The sequence below is a fragment of the Diadema antillarum genome, unplaced genomic scaffold (assembly GCF_040938485.1).
Source record: "Diadema antillarum isolate AM-2024a unplaced genomic scaffold, OU_Dant_1.0 seq00001328_RagTag, whole genome shotgun sequence".
Lineage (NCBI taxonomy): Eukaryota > Metazoa > Echinodermata > Echinoidea > Diadematoida > Diadematidae > Diadema > Diadema antillarum.
This window is the reverse complement of record NW_027272098.1, coordinates 41,103-58,172: the sequence shown is the minus strand read 5'-3', so window position 1 is coordinate 58,172 and position 17,070 is coordinate 41,103. Positions and strand designations below refer to the sequence as shown.

At 39.8% G+C, this 17,070-nt stretch overlaps 1 protein-coding gene across 1 annotated transcript; it reads right to left on the bottom strand.

The window, feature by feature from the left end:
- Positions 1–1,145: 1,145 nt before the first annotated feature.
- On the bottom strand, positions 1,146–16,848 carry LOC139708347 (methionine-R-sulfoxide reductase B1-A-like). Its single transcript, XM_071620304.1, has 4 exons — positions 16,520–16,848; positions 8,578–8,720; positions 2,185–2,323; positions 1,146–1,576 (listed from the first exon to the last, which is right to left on the bottom strand). Exons 1-4 carry the CDS (start codon positions 16,572–16,574, stop codon positions 1,545–1,547), a joined length of 369 nt encoding a protein of 122 aa, XP_071476405.1. The 5' UTR covers positions 16,575–16,848; the 3' UTR covers positions 1,146–1,544.
- Positions 16,849–17,070: the final 222 nt, after the last annotated feature.

Genomic DNA, 17,070 nt, shown 5'->3' with positions numbered 1-17,070 from the left:
GCACCACGTCATCCAACGCATGAAACTGCTCTCTGGACGTTCTTGGAAAATCTTCAGTCTCTTCACAAATTCATCTTTACAAGAAGTCAGATGCTTCACCAACAAAGAAACAAAAACAAATATGCAACATTAGCTTCCACACCAGCTTGTAGTATTACAAGTGGGGGCATTTCTATACATATTGTCATAAGTATTTCCCCAAAACATTTTTATGTTCGTATCTTTGTACTTGTTCAGCAGAGTGTAAAATTCACACAGAGTTTGCACACCCTGACTTGGTTCTCATTAACAGCAGTCTTCAACACGGTTTTCTTGGACAGGAAAGCTACCGTTTGTCCTGAGAATATCAGATTGTTGAAGATAGTACAAAGCTAAATGGGCTAGTTTATTGCTATTGAAAATAAAGTGGACAATATGATGTTTAGTACTGCTGTTTGTCCTGGAAAGGTGGGTTACTGTAAACACAATTTGTACACAATCATGTATATATGTACAGTGTATATGTATGTATACTTGTATTCATGTAGCTGATGTAATCTTTTGGTAATGCTGCAATGCTAAGACGAGTTCTGTATAAGTAATATGAGTGTAGTCGTAACATATTCCTGAGTTTTGAACAATTCAACCATAGAGGAATGCAGCCATAGTATGCCAAAGACTTCAGCCCTACAGCATATCCTGGACTGGAAATTCTCAAACAAGAATCACTTCTCAAACTGGAGACTACGAAATGTTGACAAATGTGTGTGAAACACACATCATGAGTGAAAAGAACCTTGCAGGCAGGGGTTGTAAAACAAGCACTGCAATGCCTGCAACTATGTATTGTGGATAGTGTATGATGCATGAAATGCAGTAGTTAAAGGACAAGTCCACCTTCATATGCACGTGGATTGAGTGAAGGCAACAACACTAGTACAGCACATCAGTGAAAGTTTAGGGAAAATCGGACGATCCGTTCAAAAGTTGTGAATTTTTAAAGCATCTACGCAGTCATGCCTGGATGAGAAGACTACTACAGTGCATGATGTCACATGCGTACAACGATGTAAGGAAAATAAAAAAAGAATTTCACAAAACTTTACTTTTTTAATAAAGTGCAAGTCCAAGTTTCCTCAAACTCTCACTGATGTGTTCTCCTAATATAGCTGCATTCACTCAACCCACATGTCTATGAAGGTGAACTCGTCCTTTAATGTGATCACGATCAGTGGTTCATGCATCTATTATGTATCATCGCAGCCCAAAGCTTTGTTTGTTTTTGTTTTATTCAAAACCAAATTCAAACAGTGAAAATGCATTTCTACACAGATTACATAATGTTTGAGAAGGAGAAATTCAGACCCAAGCAGGAGGACTACAAATTAAAGACTTAAAAAAAAGAGAGTAAAAGCCTTTGCTGATCATAGCTGCTCTGTGAGTCTATGAAAGATGCTGGTAAGGACCGGACGTGAAGCAACCGTCGCATGAAAGACTGATCTGCTCCCAAAGACGAGACGACCGACAGATTATGAAGGCAATTGGTGAGGTGATCGGATCTAAGATCAGGACCCGCAATCCTGCCCGTTCTGAACAACTGGAAACAGAACAATCAAAAGAAAATCATAAAACCCAATAAAGGTGATGAAAAAAGTGCTGTTATTGGAGAGAAGTCAACTCGATTTATAAGAAATCTTACCAGAACTGTGTTATGAACTGTGTTATTTCAATAAACAAGCCAAAAGAAAGAAAAAAAAATATTCAAGTTCTTCTAGAACACACCATTTCATAGCAGAGAGAAAAAGAATATCCTTATGTAGGAGATAGGATTTACTAGCAAGATCAAACGATGTATTGCTTTAATGCAATTCATGCTAACAATGGCAATACTTTTGCACATAATAAGGCACATATACATTTTTGTTCATTGATGAAGCAGCTCTCAATGCTCACTACACACACTTAACCTGTTGAGAACAAGTCCCAAGTATTCTCGGCAAGTGTCTGTGGGGAAATGCATATCGTAGCAAAATCAGCCCATCCTCAACAGGTTAAAAAAAGGTAAAATCTAACTTTATCACTGCAGAACTGTCCCTCTGATAGAAAAAAATTTATTCCTTTGCTTTTTCAGAAAGAAAAATGACCATGCACTCACAAAAATTGTACGCATACTGTGGATAAACGGAATTTCACTTCCAACCATACCTGGTGCCTTGTTTCCCTTCGTCTTCCCTTTCTTGAATCTAAGGGAAGACGAGAATATTCAGAAGCGCGATGCCTCGCCGTCTGGACCTCCCCTCAAGAATTCATGACCAAGGCCATTGCCGCACTTCCCACATGAAACCTGTGTCAGAAGAACATTAAAAAGAACTCTGGTCATGACCTGTTCAGGATGACAGTTTCCATGGCAGCCTCACAATGTTGATATAATCTGGTTCAAATTTTCTCAAAATTATTAGAATTTATTAATGTATGAATACCAATGCACATACGGAGATTTCTATAAATTTCTTTTGATACATTGTACATGCTTATTAATGCTGTAGCACTGCCCTTACTTACATTATAAATTGCTGAATGTTAAAGGATCAAAGAATCATAAAGTTTAGTATTTTTCTGTGGTTCAACTCTCTTTGTTTGAAAATTCTCTTCAATTTTAATCTTTCACGGGACTTGGGGAGTGTATGACAGGAAAAATGACTGATAATTTTTTCCCCCTCAAACATACATGATAAATTTATAAGACTAAAACCTAACATCTTTTATCTTTACAAATTAATTGATACAAGAGGCTGGAAGACAGGCTACTTTATAATGACATGAACTGGAAGATGGGTAAGATCTCAATGTTGATCATTGTAAAGCCAAGCAGTAGAGAGTAAACACAAGGGATAAGAGGGTGAAGTACTGAAGAGGGAGACATTTACACAGAGGGACATGTTGAAGTATTGGGTGCGACATGGACAATCACAAACAAAACATGCATAATGTGTGCTACCAGAAATGCAGTCACAATGTATAATGTAATAGTGGAAAGAGATAACAAAGAATCTTATATTTATCAGAGCACTTCCAACATAGTACGGTCTGCTATGTCGAAATATTGGACCCCGTGAGATTTTCGTGCCAAAATTGATTTTTTTAGCTAACTTTGTCAATTTGGGGGTGCTGAATCCAAAAAACTTTGGTTCCATTTTTTTCAACCACGTCTTCAGCCGCCATTTTGGATTTCAAAATGGCCGCCATAGCAAACTGTATTTTGACCCAATTCTCATAATGTGAGCACCATAGAAGGTTCAAATTTGATGCAAAAATCATGTTTATGATGTCAGACATTCTGATACACCATTTCCTGATGTTGTATATTGTTTTAATACAATTTGAGGGCTGCCATCTTGAAATTCAAAATGGCCACCGTAGCTAAATGTATTTTTACCTGTGTCTCAGGTTGTAAGCACCATGAAAAGTATAAATTTGGGGCAAAAAGCATACTTATGATGTCAGACATGTTAATATATACATTTTTGTTTTAAATGATGGATCATTTTGGTTGGCGGCCATCTTGAAATTCAAAATGGCCACCATAGCAAGTGTAATTGGGCCTATATCTCATATCATATGCATTGTGTATAGGTTCTAATTTGGGGAAAACAGCATGCATATGCTATCAAACTTTCTGAAACATCTTTATCTGAAATGATGGTCCATTTTGATATTATAGGTGGCCATCTTGAAATTCAAAATGGCCGCCATACCAGAATGTATATTTTGACCCATATTTCATGTTGTAACCAATACAGAAAGTTCACATTTCGGGCATAAACTGGGCTCATGATGTTGAACATTCAGATGCACTTTGATCCCCTCCCTAAAATTGCAGATCATTTTTGAGGCTGCCATTTTATCATTCAAAATGACTGCTTTTCAGCTAATGGCAAGCAACTTTTTGGCATATCAATGTTTATGGTGGTGTACATTGTACATTCTTTTACAAACACACACACACATAATTATACATTCTGTAATAATGGATTATTCGCATTGGCTGCCACTCTTGAAATTCAAGATGGATTTCGACCCATATTTGGTGCTGTAAGATCTTTACCCTGCAAACTCAAGCATGCTGGAGCACTTTCATGTAGGACCTATGTGTAAGTCAATCACTTTAGTAAATAGTATTATTATTGCGTAAGCGGGACTGCTTCCAGTCGGTACACTGCCATGTTGAAATGCAAAATGGCTGCCATGGGAAACATTCCTTTAAGAGCTTGCATTTGAGTAAAACTTGTGAATTGGAAAAAGTGCCTCAATAACTGTCTGAATGACTAAATGCCCCCATTAAGACGATTTGGTTGTAGAGTTTAAATAAACAATATTAACCGTGTACTAAAAATTCATGGGATATTTACTTAGTTTATGTCTTCTAGGCTCATTCCCTGCATGTGTTTTTGAAGTCACAGCACTTGTATAGGGCTGTACAATGGGGAGAATTGGTTCTAAATTCTTCCAGAAACAATTGCATTTGCATTTCGTGCCACATGAACATGATAATGAATTCTGTGGCTACCGTTGGTGTAGGAAGCTCAAAGCACTTAATTGCACAGTTTATGCATAGGCCTATCCGCTGAAAATAACTACAATGTACCATATTATATTCCCCTGTAAGTAGAAGCACAAATTAGGTTGTGAAAGTTTACGAGGTTTGTTCTCTGGATGTGTTGTATCAAGACTCTATACAAGAGCAAAGCGGGAGATTGTCCAGGTTGAAGTCATCCACGCCCAACTTCTGGAAAGCATGGACTGTGTCATTGCACATTCTGCATGATTCAAGGCTTAGAGAATTCTTGATCCATCTGCTCTTTGAGACATCCTCAAATTTTCAACTTCAGCCTGCACCATGAAAGGCATGACCAAGCAGACCTTTGTTTTTTGCAACAATTTGCAGAACATAATCTCTCAACAATGTCAATTGTACTTTTATCTCCTTTTCCAGTGATGGAGTAGACAACATGCGATGCAGTATTAAAAGAGAAGCAAAGATCAATTAGGAGAATGAAAATGTCAGTGTCTATACGTAATAATCATCAATATCTCTGAAATTCCCTGTTGCTCTTGAAGTAGCATCTAATACATGCAATGGAATGAGGATATCTGATTCCTCGTTGTGACGGGTGACAGCTCCCATAGCATCTTCGATGAACCCTTTGTTTCTTTTTTTTTCCCCGTGATGTGGTATCTGTGTCAGATGGAATTGACTGCTCAGTATTTCAACTTTCAGGCTGATTATTTGGCTCAGTTTTGTGGGTTTCTAAGGCATGGGTATGAAAAACCTTTGTTAGTGAGAATGAGGAGAAGGCCATAAAATTATGAGATGAAGAGTGATTGTGGAATTACTTAGAACAGTAGAACTTATAACTTCCGATAATTGTATCGTAGTGTTATAAGAAGGTATTGGTCCTCTTAAGCTTAATAACTTTTGATCCAATCTTAAATGGTGTATTTCAATTGCAAGAGCTGAATGTCTGGCCTTTCTCATATTAGCCCAGATAGATTTTTTTTTATTCTTTCAGATACAAATTCTTCATACAGAACATGAAAACTTCCCTTTTCATCTCTTTCTAGAATATCCTCCTTGAACCTGATTGCCAAACACCATATTCATCAGTTTCAATGCAGTGACAATTTTTGAGATTACCCTTGTGTGATGGTGTTCTAAATCATTGAGGAATTTTGATGCATCGAAAGTGCCACAGAACTGAGCTATTATTGCTCCTTTGTAGTTTTAGAATCATTGGCGGTAAAGCAGTAAGCATCTTGGAAGTCTTGATAATTGAGGATGACCCACACAGGGCAATCAGGAAAAAACCTACTCATTGACATTCCTTATTCATTCTATGTTATTCCAGAAACACATCCAGCAATTATGAGCTTCCTGATGAGTTGTTTCATTTTGTGGTCAACAAACAAGCTTGTGAATGGGATGCCTGGTAGGGTGACCATGGCATTTCTTGCCATTGCGAGACTTTTCCTTGTTTGTCTTCATTCTCTCGAGGCAGCATCAAGTTTTTGAAGATCACCTTTAATCGTATCAATGCTTGCTTTTGTACAGATATTTAATAACTGGGATTGAATGTAACTTTTAACGAGGTTCCACGACACCAAATAGTGTATTGCCTGAGAGGCAAAAACAAATCACGTGTGTATTAAGCGCATAGCTGTAGCACACAGTACGCAAACCACATATACCTGGCTATTATGGGACGTGGGATGTAATGCTTACACGCTTGCCCACACCTATGGGAAGTGGTATAGGACCCCTCCCCTACCCCCCCCCCCCCCCCCCACCATATGCAGTTTTTGCCCCTCAGGATGGCTTGATGACGTCATTGGAACCTCGTCCTTACAGTCTGAATTTATGGTGGCCATTTTGAATTAAGAGCTGGCTGTTGTTCTGTGTGACCTGAAAATGAATTCGAATGAAAATGAATGTTTTCATGAAAAATGAAAACTAGGACAATTTTGGCAAATTTATCTAAGGCGCTTACCACAGTCTTATATGTTTTTATATGGCCACCATCTTGAATCTCAAGATGGTGGCGTATCTAATGATCCACAATAGGAAACAGCTGTACTGGAACGTTGGACACCACAAGCATGTACATTACTGAAAATTTGATGCTCCTTCAATAATTGCAACATGAGGTATGGGTAAAAACGCTATGGCGGCCATTTTGAATTTCAAGATGGCAGCCTATGAATTGTATCAAAACAATCCACAATATCAGAAAATGATATATCAGAGTGTTTGACATCACAACCATGCATTTTGCACCAAATTTGTACCTTCTACAATGCTCACTGTATGACATATGGTTCAAAATATTGTTTGCTATGGCGGCCATTTTGAAATTCAAGATGGCAGCCTACATAATGTATCAAAACAATCTACAATATCAGAAAAAGATATACCAGTGTGTTTGACATCTCAACCATGCATTTTGCACCAAATTTAAAGCTTCTACAATGCTCACTTAATGAGATATGGATAAAAATACAGTTTGCTATGGCAGCCATTTTGAAATTCAAAATGGCGGCTGAAGACGTGGTCGGAAAAAATGGAACCAAAGTTTTTTGGATTCAGCACCCCCAAATTGACTAAGTTAGCCAAAAAAATCAATTTTGGCACAAAAATCTCACGGGATTACATAGTAGCCTCTACTAACAGGGATTTGGACAGACTGTGATTCACTCATTCGCTCACAATATATTCATTAACGACAGTATTTTTTTCCACATAATGATATTCTACCTTATTTCCTTGTTAAACATTTTAGCTATTCTAGCAAATGATTTCAGGGTCAAAGATATGATATTCATTCATTACTGAATAATGCCCAGGAAGTTAAAAAAAAAACAACAACCACACACACAATAACTACTACTTGCTGTCATAGAATATGTCCACACTCCTTGCTATCTAGAGTAAGTAGGAATTTGAATAAATTTGCTAGGTAGAAAGATTTCCTAAAATTATGATATTTTTGCTAAATTTGATGTGGTTTATATGACCTTTGCTGGAGTGACAAATAGTTTGCACGCTTGATTTCTCCCTATGTTTAGAATTTCTTTTCTGCATTTATTAGCCTCTTAGCAAGATGTTCAGTGTTGGCTGTCTCCACACACCTATACCTTTCTCACATAGAGTAAAAGCGATATCATTGTACATGCTTGTCAGCTTGGTCAGTATCACAAAGACCTTTTTTTTTTTTTTTTTTTTTTTTTAAACAGCTGTATGTATGCATGGATGTCCACATATTCATCACTCATTTTGTATATGAGAAAATTTAAAAAGGATTTTGTTTGAAAAGCCTGATTTCAAGTTTACAAAGCCATTTGAAATGCAAACAAATGATCCCTCATTGTGTTCAACAGAATATAAATTCTGTTCGTAATCATAAACTGTATTTCACTCGAACTTTTCTATTCTGAATCAATGTGCTTCAAATCACCTGTATGAAGTGGTAAATAAATTATACCTATCATTACTATTATTATGATTATTATTACAATTTGTATAATAATAATAATAACAATAATAAGATAATATAATACTAATAATAGTAATAATTATAATAATAATAATAATAATAATAATAATAATAATAATAATAATATTATTATTATTATTATCATTATTATTATTATTATTATTATTATTATTATTATTATTATTATTGTTATTATTACTATCATCATCATTGTTATTCACTAGTATAATGGACTCAGTGCAAAGCAAAACCGGTACTCAAAACAATGCTGCTGCTGCTGCTGCTAATGTTGCAATTATTATTATCATTATTATTATTATTATCATTATTATTATTATTATTATTATTATTGTTATTATTACTATCATCATCATTGTTATTCACTAGTATTATGGACTCAGTGCAAAGCAAAACCGGTACTCAAAACAATGCTGCTGCTGCTGCTGCTAATGTTGCAAAAAGTAATGAAGATGACATTGAGATGAGATAATGGTAAATTAAGGATACTCGTTTATGAGATTCAAGCTTTGGTTAATGTATGATGACTTACTTTTAGAGCTCCCGGACTCTCAAATCGCTTACTGACACTGTCTGCCCTGACAGTCTGAGTGAAAGCCGGCCAAGGTGAGTTGTGCTTGAACTTGGTTCTACTAGAGAAGAGCTCATGTCCACACTCTGCACACACATAGACACCTGTGGAGAAAAACAACCATGTTAAAATACTCTGCAGTGCACCTTTCAACAACTAATACTCTGAAAATATCAAAGACACACAGAACACAATTCAAAGAGTTTGTGTTTCCTGCGCTTGTGGCTATTCAATCTAAAAAAAATGAGAGACAAATTGTAAAGTAGATTTAAAGAGTATTATGTGTTGCTATATTGATACGAATGTATTTGAAACAAGAAAAACATAATCATATACAGATAGCTGTAACTCTATATTATGCAGTGATGTGAAAGCTCATAATAAGTCCACAAACTCACTGTGAACATATTATGTATATTTACATCACAGATGTCATTATAAAACAGGCATAATTAGGCCCAAATTGGAATGTTGACCAGTATATATGTATAGAAGAAGAACTAGAAAAGAATAGAGAGGAAGAAGTTTGAGGGAAAAAAAGGGGAAAAAGAAGACGTGGAATACAAAAAGATAGATTTGACTCAAGAGGTGAGTTCAAATGGGGATTTCTCAACTCTCACAGTTCATTTTTTACTTAGCAGGAGTGAGATGTGCAATGAATAACTAACCCATAAGAGGTACAATGTATGACTCGACTAGTGAGACTTTGAGGTAATTTATTTCTTCTGTGAGCATTTACACTTCTTCCCTCTTCTTTTCTCAAATCTCTGTCAGCAACACTGGCACCCTGTTTGCATACACCCATTACAGTGGCGGATCCAGAGGGGGGCACACTGAGCGTGCACTCCTTCTTTATTTTTTGTTAAACAAAAGATATAAAAAGAAAAAATGGGGCAGTGCGCGCCTCCCTTTAATTTTGTAAAGGTGCCTCCCCTTTACAGAATTCCTAGACCCGCCCCTGCATTATATACATGTATGTAAGATTACAACGCAAACAGCAGTTAGGGATGTTCCCTATAAAGAGTTACTCTGAGGAGGAACTTATGTTGAAAGAAAATTGTGCCCCGCAATATCAACAACTTGGTGAAACCCTGTACAGAGAGAACAATTACTAGGAAATGTAACTCCGTGGATGAATGGTTGTACAGATTCAGGTGACATGACGTGCTATGTGTCTTTCTCATTATATCCTGGTCACATGACTATAGCATCTCCAATCTATTTATCTTCAACTGCTCTATACATGCTTTGTATGCATGATTTTAGCATAGATTTTGCTCACATTAGCACGAAGCTGAATGGCCCAATGACTACATTGTACCTTCATATCGAGGGAAGTCATGAACATTATCACTCCTAAATGGAGCAACATCAGTATGTTCCCTTTGTGAGACAGTATACAAATAATGAATGTTTATGAGTGCAATGGACAAAATATTTCATGAGGTGAAAGATGAAATGATCCATTCAACGAGGTGTAGCCAAGTTGAATGGATCAAACATTTCATCTTTCACCGAATGAAATATTCTGTCCATTCCGCGAATGAAAAACATTTATCATTTGTTTTATATAACGCCTAAAATAGATCCTTGTCATTTGATGTTTTACTAATTTAAAAACAGAGAGAGATCTGAGATCGCGAGAGTGCTCGCTGAGCGCTTTACGCTAGCGCGCTGTCGCATACACACACTGCAAACGCAAGCGTTTTACACGCGTAGTGTGACGGGCTCTCAGCGAGCGTGCAGTGGAGCAAATCGTATGGATCGAAAATTGCACAGCAAATGGAGCCACAATTGCATGGATGATGACGTCATAGTGAAATGGGCCGAATGATCAATGTCACACGACCAATCAAATGACAAGGATCTCTTCAGGCGTTATATAATACCTACTGGTAGTTACAGTTTGGGTACAATTTAAACAGGCAGTTGACCTCCCTGGTTTAATGCATGAAATGGACAGTACAAGGCAATCAAATTACAATCATGGACATGGAGCCACAGTGATCATATACGTATAAAACCTGTTACAGTGACTGAGCCTTTTCTTCCATTGCCCCCACATTGTTTGGAATAAACTTCCTTGTTAAATTCAGAAATCTCAAATCATTTGAAATTCTTCTCAAAACTTATCTTTTTGACCAGTTGTATTTTTTTTTAAATGAGGCGCACTAGGTTAGTTACAGTAGATATTCTTTATTGTATTTGAATGAACATTTTTTATTCATTTAAAACTGTTATTTTTGTTTTACATTGCCCTTGTGTTTACAAGTTTTCCTGTATATGCATCAGTGCGCTTAGAAAACACCTTCAAAGCATCATATAAATTCAATTAACCAGTACTATTACCTCCACCAAAGGAGGAGGTTATGTTTTTCATTACTGTGGTTTGTTCGTTTGTCCGTGTGCAAAATAACTCAAAAAGTTGTTAACGGATTTGAATGAAACTTGCAGGAAAGGTGAGAATGACACAAGGAACAGATGATAACATTTTGGAAGTGATCCACGAATTTGCATGGATTTTATGAAGGATTTTCAATATTTTGGCAGGTAGGGCCACTGAACTTGGGAGGTCAAGCTATGCATTTTTGAGGTTTTATATTCGCACTAAAAGTGCTATTCGAGTGTCTGCTTTTTAAGGCATGGCGCACTGCACACCTGAGGGTTGATGATGTGACAAAAGGCTTGAACTGTACAGTATTGGAAAACTGGGCAATTTTCAGCATGAGGTATACATTATGTATGGGTGGAAATCAGATCTCTCTATGGAAGAACAAGATCATTGGTGGAAAGTAGCTCCTTGGAGGAGGTCTGCGCTCTCATACCCCTTTCAGGTAATCGTGGATGCGGATAATAGGAGCAATAAGTCATAAAATTTTGATTACATGAACGGGAGAGGAGTAAAAAAGTCCGCATTATTTTGATGCTGCTATTATATCCGCATTATTGCGGCATGAGGAGTTGATCGAGAATGTCTACATGAACGTGTTTTACAACTAAATGCGGACTAACATTCCACAGTTCGGTCAAAGGTCACTCGATTTCCCGCACAACCGCTGAATGCTGAGCTTGAGCGAGAGCTGTGCATACACGTGAGTCCCGTCCCAAAGCCCCTCGCGAGCGCGCGCTTAAGGATATATCACCGGAAACATTACGTCATTATAGAGGCGTGCGCAGTAACCATGACAAATACTCCCGTCTTTCGCACCGTTATATGAACGGGCGCTCGTAAAAGTAGTGCGCACTTCATGGGATATATGAACGCGATTTTGATTACTTCATCCGCATTATTTGGATGCGGATAATTGAACCACGATAAAAGAAAGGGGTATCAGAGTGCTTCTCTCGTTTTTGATTGTTATCATTGTGTCCACAGGTCACTGTTCAATGAATGACTGATTAGGAGATTGACAATAATCTTGTCCTTTTTGTTCTATTCTGCTCATGAAGAGTTTACTGTGCTTTTGTTCCACCCTCTCTACTTGTACCGTATTCAAAAGACGTCACCTTGTAAGTTAAAGGGCTATATAGTTTTGGTTGAGACCTAACTTCAGGTTTTTAACATTTTTTGGGTGAGATAATGAGAAACCTCTAAATGAAATATGAAAGAGCATGTAATTCCAAGAGGAATTCAATGTTTATTTGATGAAAATTGGTTATGAAATGGCAGAGATACCCAAAACAGTGCAATACTAATAAAATGTGGGACCCACATTTCATTATGATCGCTTTGTTTTACTTTGTTTTTGGATGTCTCAGCCATTCCAAAACCGATTTTCATCAAATAGACTTTGAATTCCTTTTAGAATGGCATGCTCTGTACCATTTCATACAGTACTAAGTGGTTTCTTGGTATCTCACAAAAAGTTAAAAGCCAAATCCTCAGCTCCACCAATAACCTGTTCCTCCCGCAATTCTCTGAGCTCTAGCCTTCAATGCCCCCAAATGAGAATCTGTTTGCAGGTCGACAAGGAACGGACAGGTTGGTACTCGACCTGTGCGAAAGCAGTCAAGCGGTACGTGTTGCACCTTTCCATGGTCAACTACATGTGCCATTGAGCAATGAAAACATCTATCGGACTCAAGGTATGAATACAGCTTGCAGTGTTGGGCTCACAAACCTTTTTGTTATACACAAAAGACGCATCTGAATGGGGCCAGAGAAACTCTGAATCTACTGAGCTCAACCTTGATCACTGTACATCTCCATACAAGTTTCATAGCATAACAAGTGCACACTACACTGACAAAAGGGCAAATTCTGATATACAAATTGTACATGCAGTTTTCATTATATGTAGAAAGAAAACAAATACATTGTATTGATAATAAACACTCTAATCTTACCCTTCTTTCAAAGCCATTTTCTGGGCAGCATAACAGAAATAAACATGAATTTTGGCCATAAATGAAGGCACTCTTGTCTACATTTTGGAAACCTGCAGGGAATGTGGTGGTTGCGTGATTTGTGATGGGGTCGGGATCAGAAATGGAAGCTACATTGTATCACAGACTTACTGCCAACTTTCTCACATTTCGCAACATGATCACAGCAATTTTCTCTGATGTAACACAAATGTTAAGCTTGCAGAGACTCCAACCCTAAGCACCTTCTGATCTGGAGATTCTCCTGCCTGAAACCCCTAGCAAATGGGAGACTCCAACTTGATGTGCGCAAAGCGCATATCACGAGCACAAAGTTCCTTGCGGCCGGGGTCCAGGGCCCGCTTGGGCCCTAGAAGCTCTAACCATTAATGATTAGGGTTCTTGATGCTCTCTCGTGCTATCTAAAGGCTTATTTTTCAACATACGAAGAAAAAAAGTCAGAAATCATTTCAAACGGGAGACACAGAGCCAGGGCGGGAGAAATTAAATCTCAAACGGGAGAACGGGAGATTTTGCAAAAGTGGGCTTTCTGCGGGAGACCTCCCGTCGAAAGCGGGAGAGTTGGAGTCTCTGAGCTTGATAATCCTGCAGCGGAGAGCAAAGGCACGACACACGCTATCGCAGTCGCACAGTGTTCAATGTGTCAGCTATGCAGCTAGAAGCGCAGTGAGTGAGGCTGGCTTTTAGTGACTTTACCACTTGTCAAACGGCGTTCCATACAGTGAGCAAGAGAAGCTCGCCAGCTGCTCAGTGCGCAGTGGTTCATGGGATATCACCTTGGCCTATGGGGAATGAGGTACCGATAATATAGAGGGCCATACAGTGCTCAGTGGCCTTGTTCCTTGTGTACATCTTCACTGTGTACCAGGTACTACATTTATGGAGCTCCGAGACAGGTAGCTCAATTACAAAACATTAATGAGCAGTGAATGGAGGGGTGATTGATGTGATACAATGATATTGCCAGCATCACTGACACTACACTTAGTATATAGTACAAAGTAGGACAACAGAAATGTTAAAAAAAAACACGTTAGAAAATGCAGAAAATAAACATTTTCATACAAACTAACTAATGTTTTGTGATTTGCCCTTTGTTGAGTTATCCCAAGACCAAGACTGGTTCGACAACAACAACAAGGAGATCACCACCCTCCTCCAGGAGAAGAAAGAAGCCTTTACAGCCTGGCTCAATGACAAAGACTCCCAAGCGAAGCGTGACCGCCTCAAGAACATCAGAGGAAAGGTGCAGACCGAGCTGCGACAGATGAAAGACAAGTGGTGGGAGAACAAGGCTGCAGAACTACAGCAGTACGCAGACGAGCACAACTCAAAGAAATTCTTTGCCAGCCTGAAGGATGTGTATGGCTCCACGCCAAATGCAATGGCACCTGTGCGCTCTGCCAATGGAACCCTGCTTACTGAGAAAAGCAACATCATACAGCGTTGGAGCGAACACTTCAGCCAGCTACTAAACAGACCTTCTCAGATCGACCAGCAGGCCATTCAAGATATGCCACAGCGCCCAGTCCTGGCCTTCCTTGATGACCCCCCAATGTTGGCAGAAACCCTGAAGGCAATCAAGCAACTACATGCGGGGAAAGCACCTGGTCCTGACGGAATACCCCCAGAGATCTTCAGAGAGGGAGGTGCAGCCATTGCCATCAAGCTGACCGAGCTGATACAGCAATTCTGGGAAGAAGGATCGGTGCCGCAGGACTTCAAGGATGCCAACATTGTGCATCTGTACAAGAACAAAGGGGACAGAGCTTCATGTGACAACCACCGGGGCATATCACTATTGAGCATCGCAGGAAAGATTATGGCCCGTGTTGTTCTGAACCGCATCTCACACCATCTGCTGGACGACGTGGTCTCCGAGAGCCAGTGTGGATTTAGGAGCAACAGGGGGACAATAGACATGATCTTCGCATTACGGCAGCTACAAGAGAAGTGCCGAGAACAAAACCAGAACTTATACATCCTCTTCGTAGATCTGACGAAGGCTTTTGACACTGTCAGCCGTGAGGGTCTGTGGGCTATCTTGACAAAGCTGGGCTGCCCTCCTAAGTTTGTCAGGATCATCCAGTCCTTTCATGATGGCATGATGGCTCGCATTGTGGCAAACGGAGATATCTCTGACCCATTCCCAGTCTCCAATGGTGTAAAGCAAGGCTGTGTGATGGCCGGCTCCTACACTCTTCAGCCTCATGTTTGCTACCATGCTCTTCTGTGCCCTCTCCAAGTGTGATGCTGGTGTCAGTATTCGGTACAGATGTGATGGCCGATTCTTTGACCTTAGACGTCTGAAGGCAAAGACCAAAGTCCTGAAGGCCCTTGTGAGAGACTTCCTGTTTGCAGACGATTGTGCGCTTGCAGCACTGAATGAACCAGACCTCTCAGAACTTGCCACTTGTTTTGCAGAAGCAGCAAAAGCCTTTGGACTGACCATCAGCCTGCAAAAAACAGAAGTGATGCTCCAGCCTGCACCTGGCCTGTCACCTCCTGAGCCTCAGATCGAGATCGAGGGCACAAAACTGAACAACGTGGAGAGCTTCACATACCTGGGAAGCTGCCTGTCTTCAAACTGCAGCATGGACAAGGAAGTCTCCAAGAGGCTCGCAAAAGCAGGAACTTCGTTTGGCAGACTTTGGACACGTGTGTGGGGTGAACGAGGCATCAGGCTTTCTACCAAGCTGGCAGTCTACAAGGCAGTCGTCGTCACATCCCTGCTCTATGGCTGTGAGACATGGACGCTGTATAGGAGGCAAAACCGTGCACTTGACCAGTTCCACCTCCGCTGCCTGCGACGAATCATGGGAATTTCCTGGCAGGATAGAGTCTCAAACACTGAGGTGCTTCGCAGAGCCAAAATGTCTGGGATCGAGGCCCTCATCATGAAGGCCCAGCTCCGATGGGTCGGACATGTTGTCCGAATGGATGATACTCGTCTACCAAAGATGATCTTCTTCTCCGAGCTGGCTTCTGGAGCAAGGAGCATTGGAAGGCCCCTGAAGCGGTACAAAGACAGTCTGAAAACTTCCCTTGTTGTCTGTGGCATCTCAGCCCGTGACTGGCAGTCGCTTGCCTCTGACCGCACCGTCTGGCGCCCAGCTCCAAAGGGGTGCAAGACTGTTTGAGGAGAAGCGCCTCAGGAGCTTGGACCAGAAGCGAAAAGCCCGCAAAGAGAGGATCACGGACCCTACTTCTGCTGTGGCATGCCCAACATGTGGCCGCGTCTGTGCGTCCGCCTTTGGGCTCCGCTCCCACCTCCGGCGTCACTGACGTCATTGTCGAACCCGACAGACTTCCATTATTATTATTATTATTATTATTATTATTAAGTCAGATAGTTTGAAAATGCAACAACAACGTACAACAACATCGCAACAACAACAAAAGTTTGAAAATGCAATAAGCCAATAATAATATCTTTATATCCAAGTCTCATGTAAATGAGGTTAGCCTTGTTTGCGTGTGACTCTACTGTTAATAAATGTACAAGATATGTACTCACCATCTTCAAAATGGTCTTTGTATTTTTCCCCACTGAACCACGAACAGAAGGACATGGTGTTTTCTTGTGTAAGCCGGCTGCACCGGCCTAGCGCAGAAGCGGCAAGTATGAATGCAATAACAACACACAGCAACACCAGCGGCTCGGCTGGATTTATGATTTATAAAATCTACCGATTGACTGGACGATTCAAATTGTCTTTCGCTGGATAAGGTTTGATTGACGTTCAGCACGTTTCTATCTCGATTCTTTCCATCCGCTTCACCAACAGGAGCTATTTCAATATACTGGTTTCGGGTGATAATGCCGCTGTTAATAGTTATGTTACTTGGAACCTCCGTACGATTATGCAAGTCACTCATTACCTACACCGTGGCGTACCCATACGTACGTATTACTACTGTACTAGTATGTAAATCGTGCTTACGTACAAGGCTGTATGTATCATACTAAAAGTGTATTGAACCCGGAACCGCGATGGATCGCATTCCACATCCCAGAAATATTGTTTGCCGTGAGTTAACCTCACTGGACAATAATACTAAATTCAA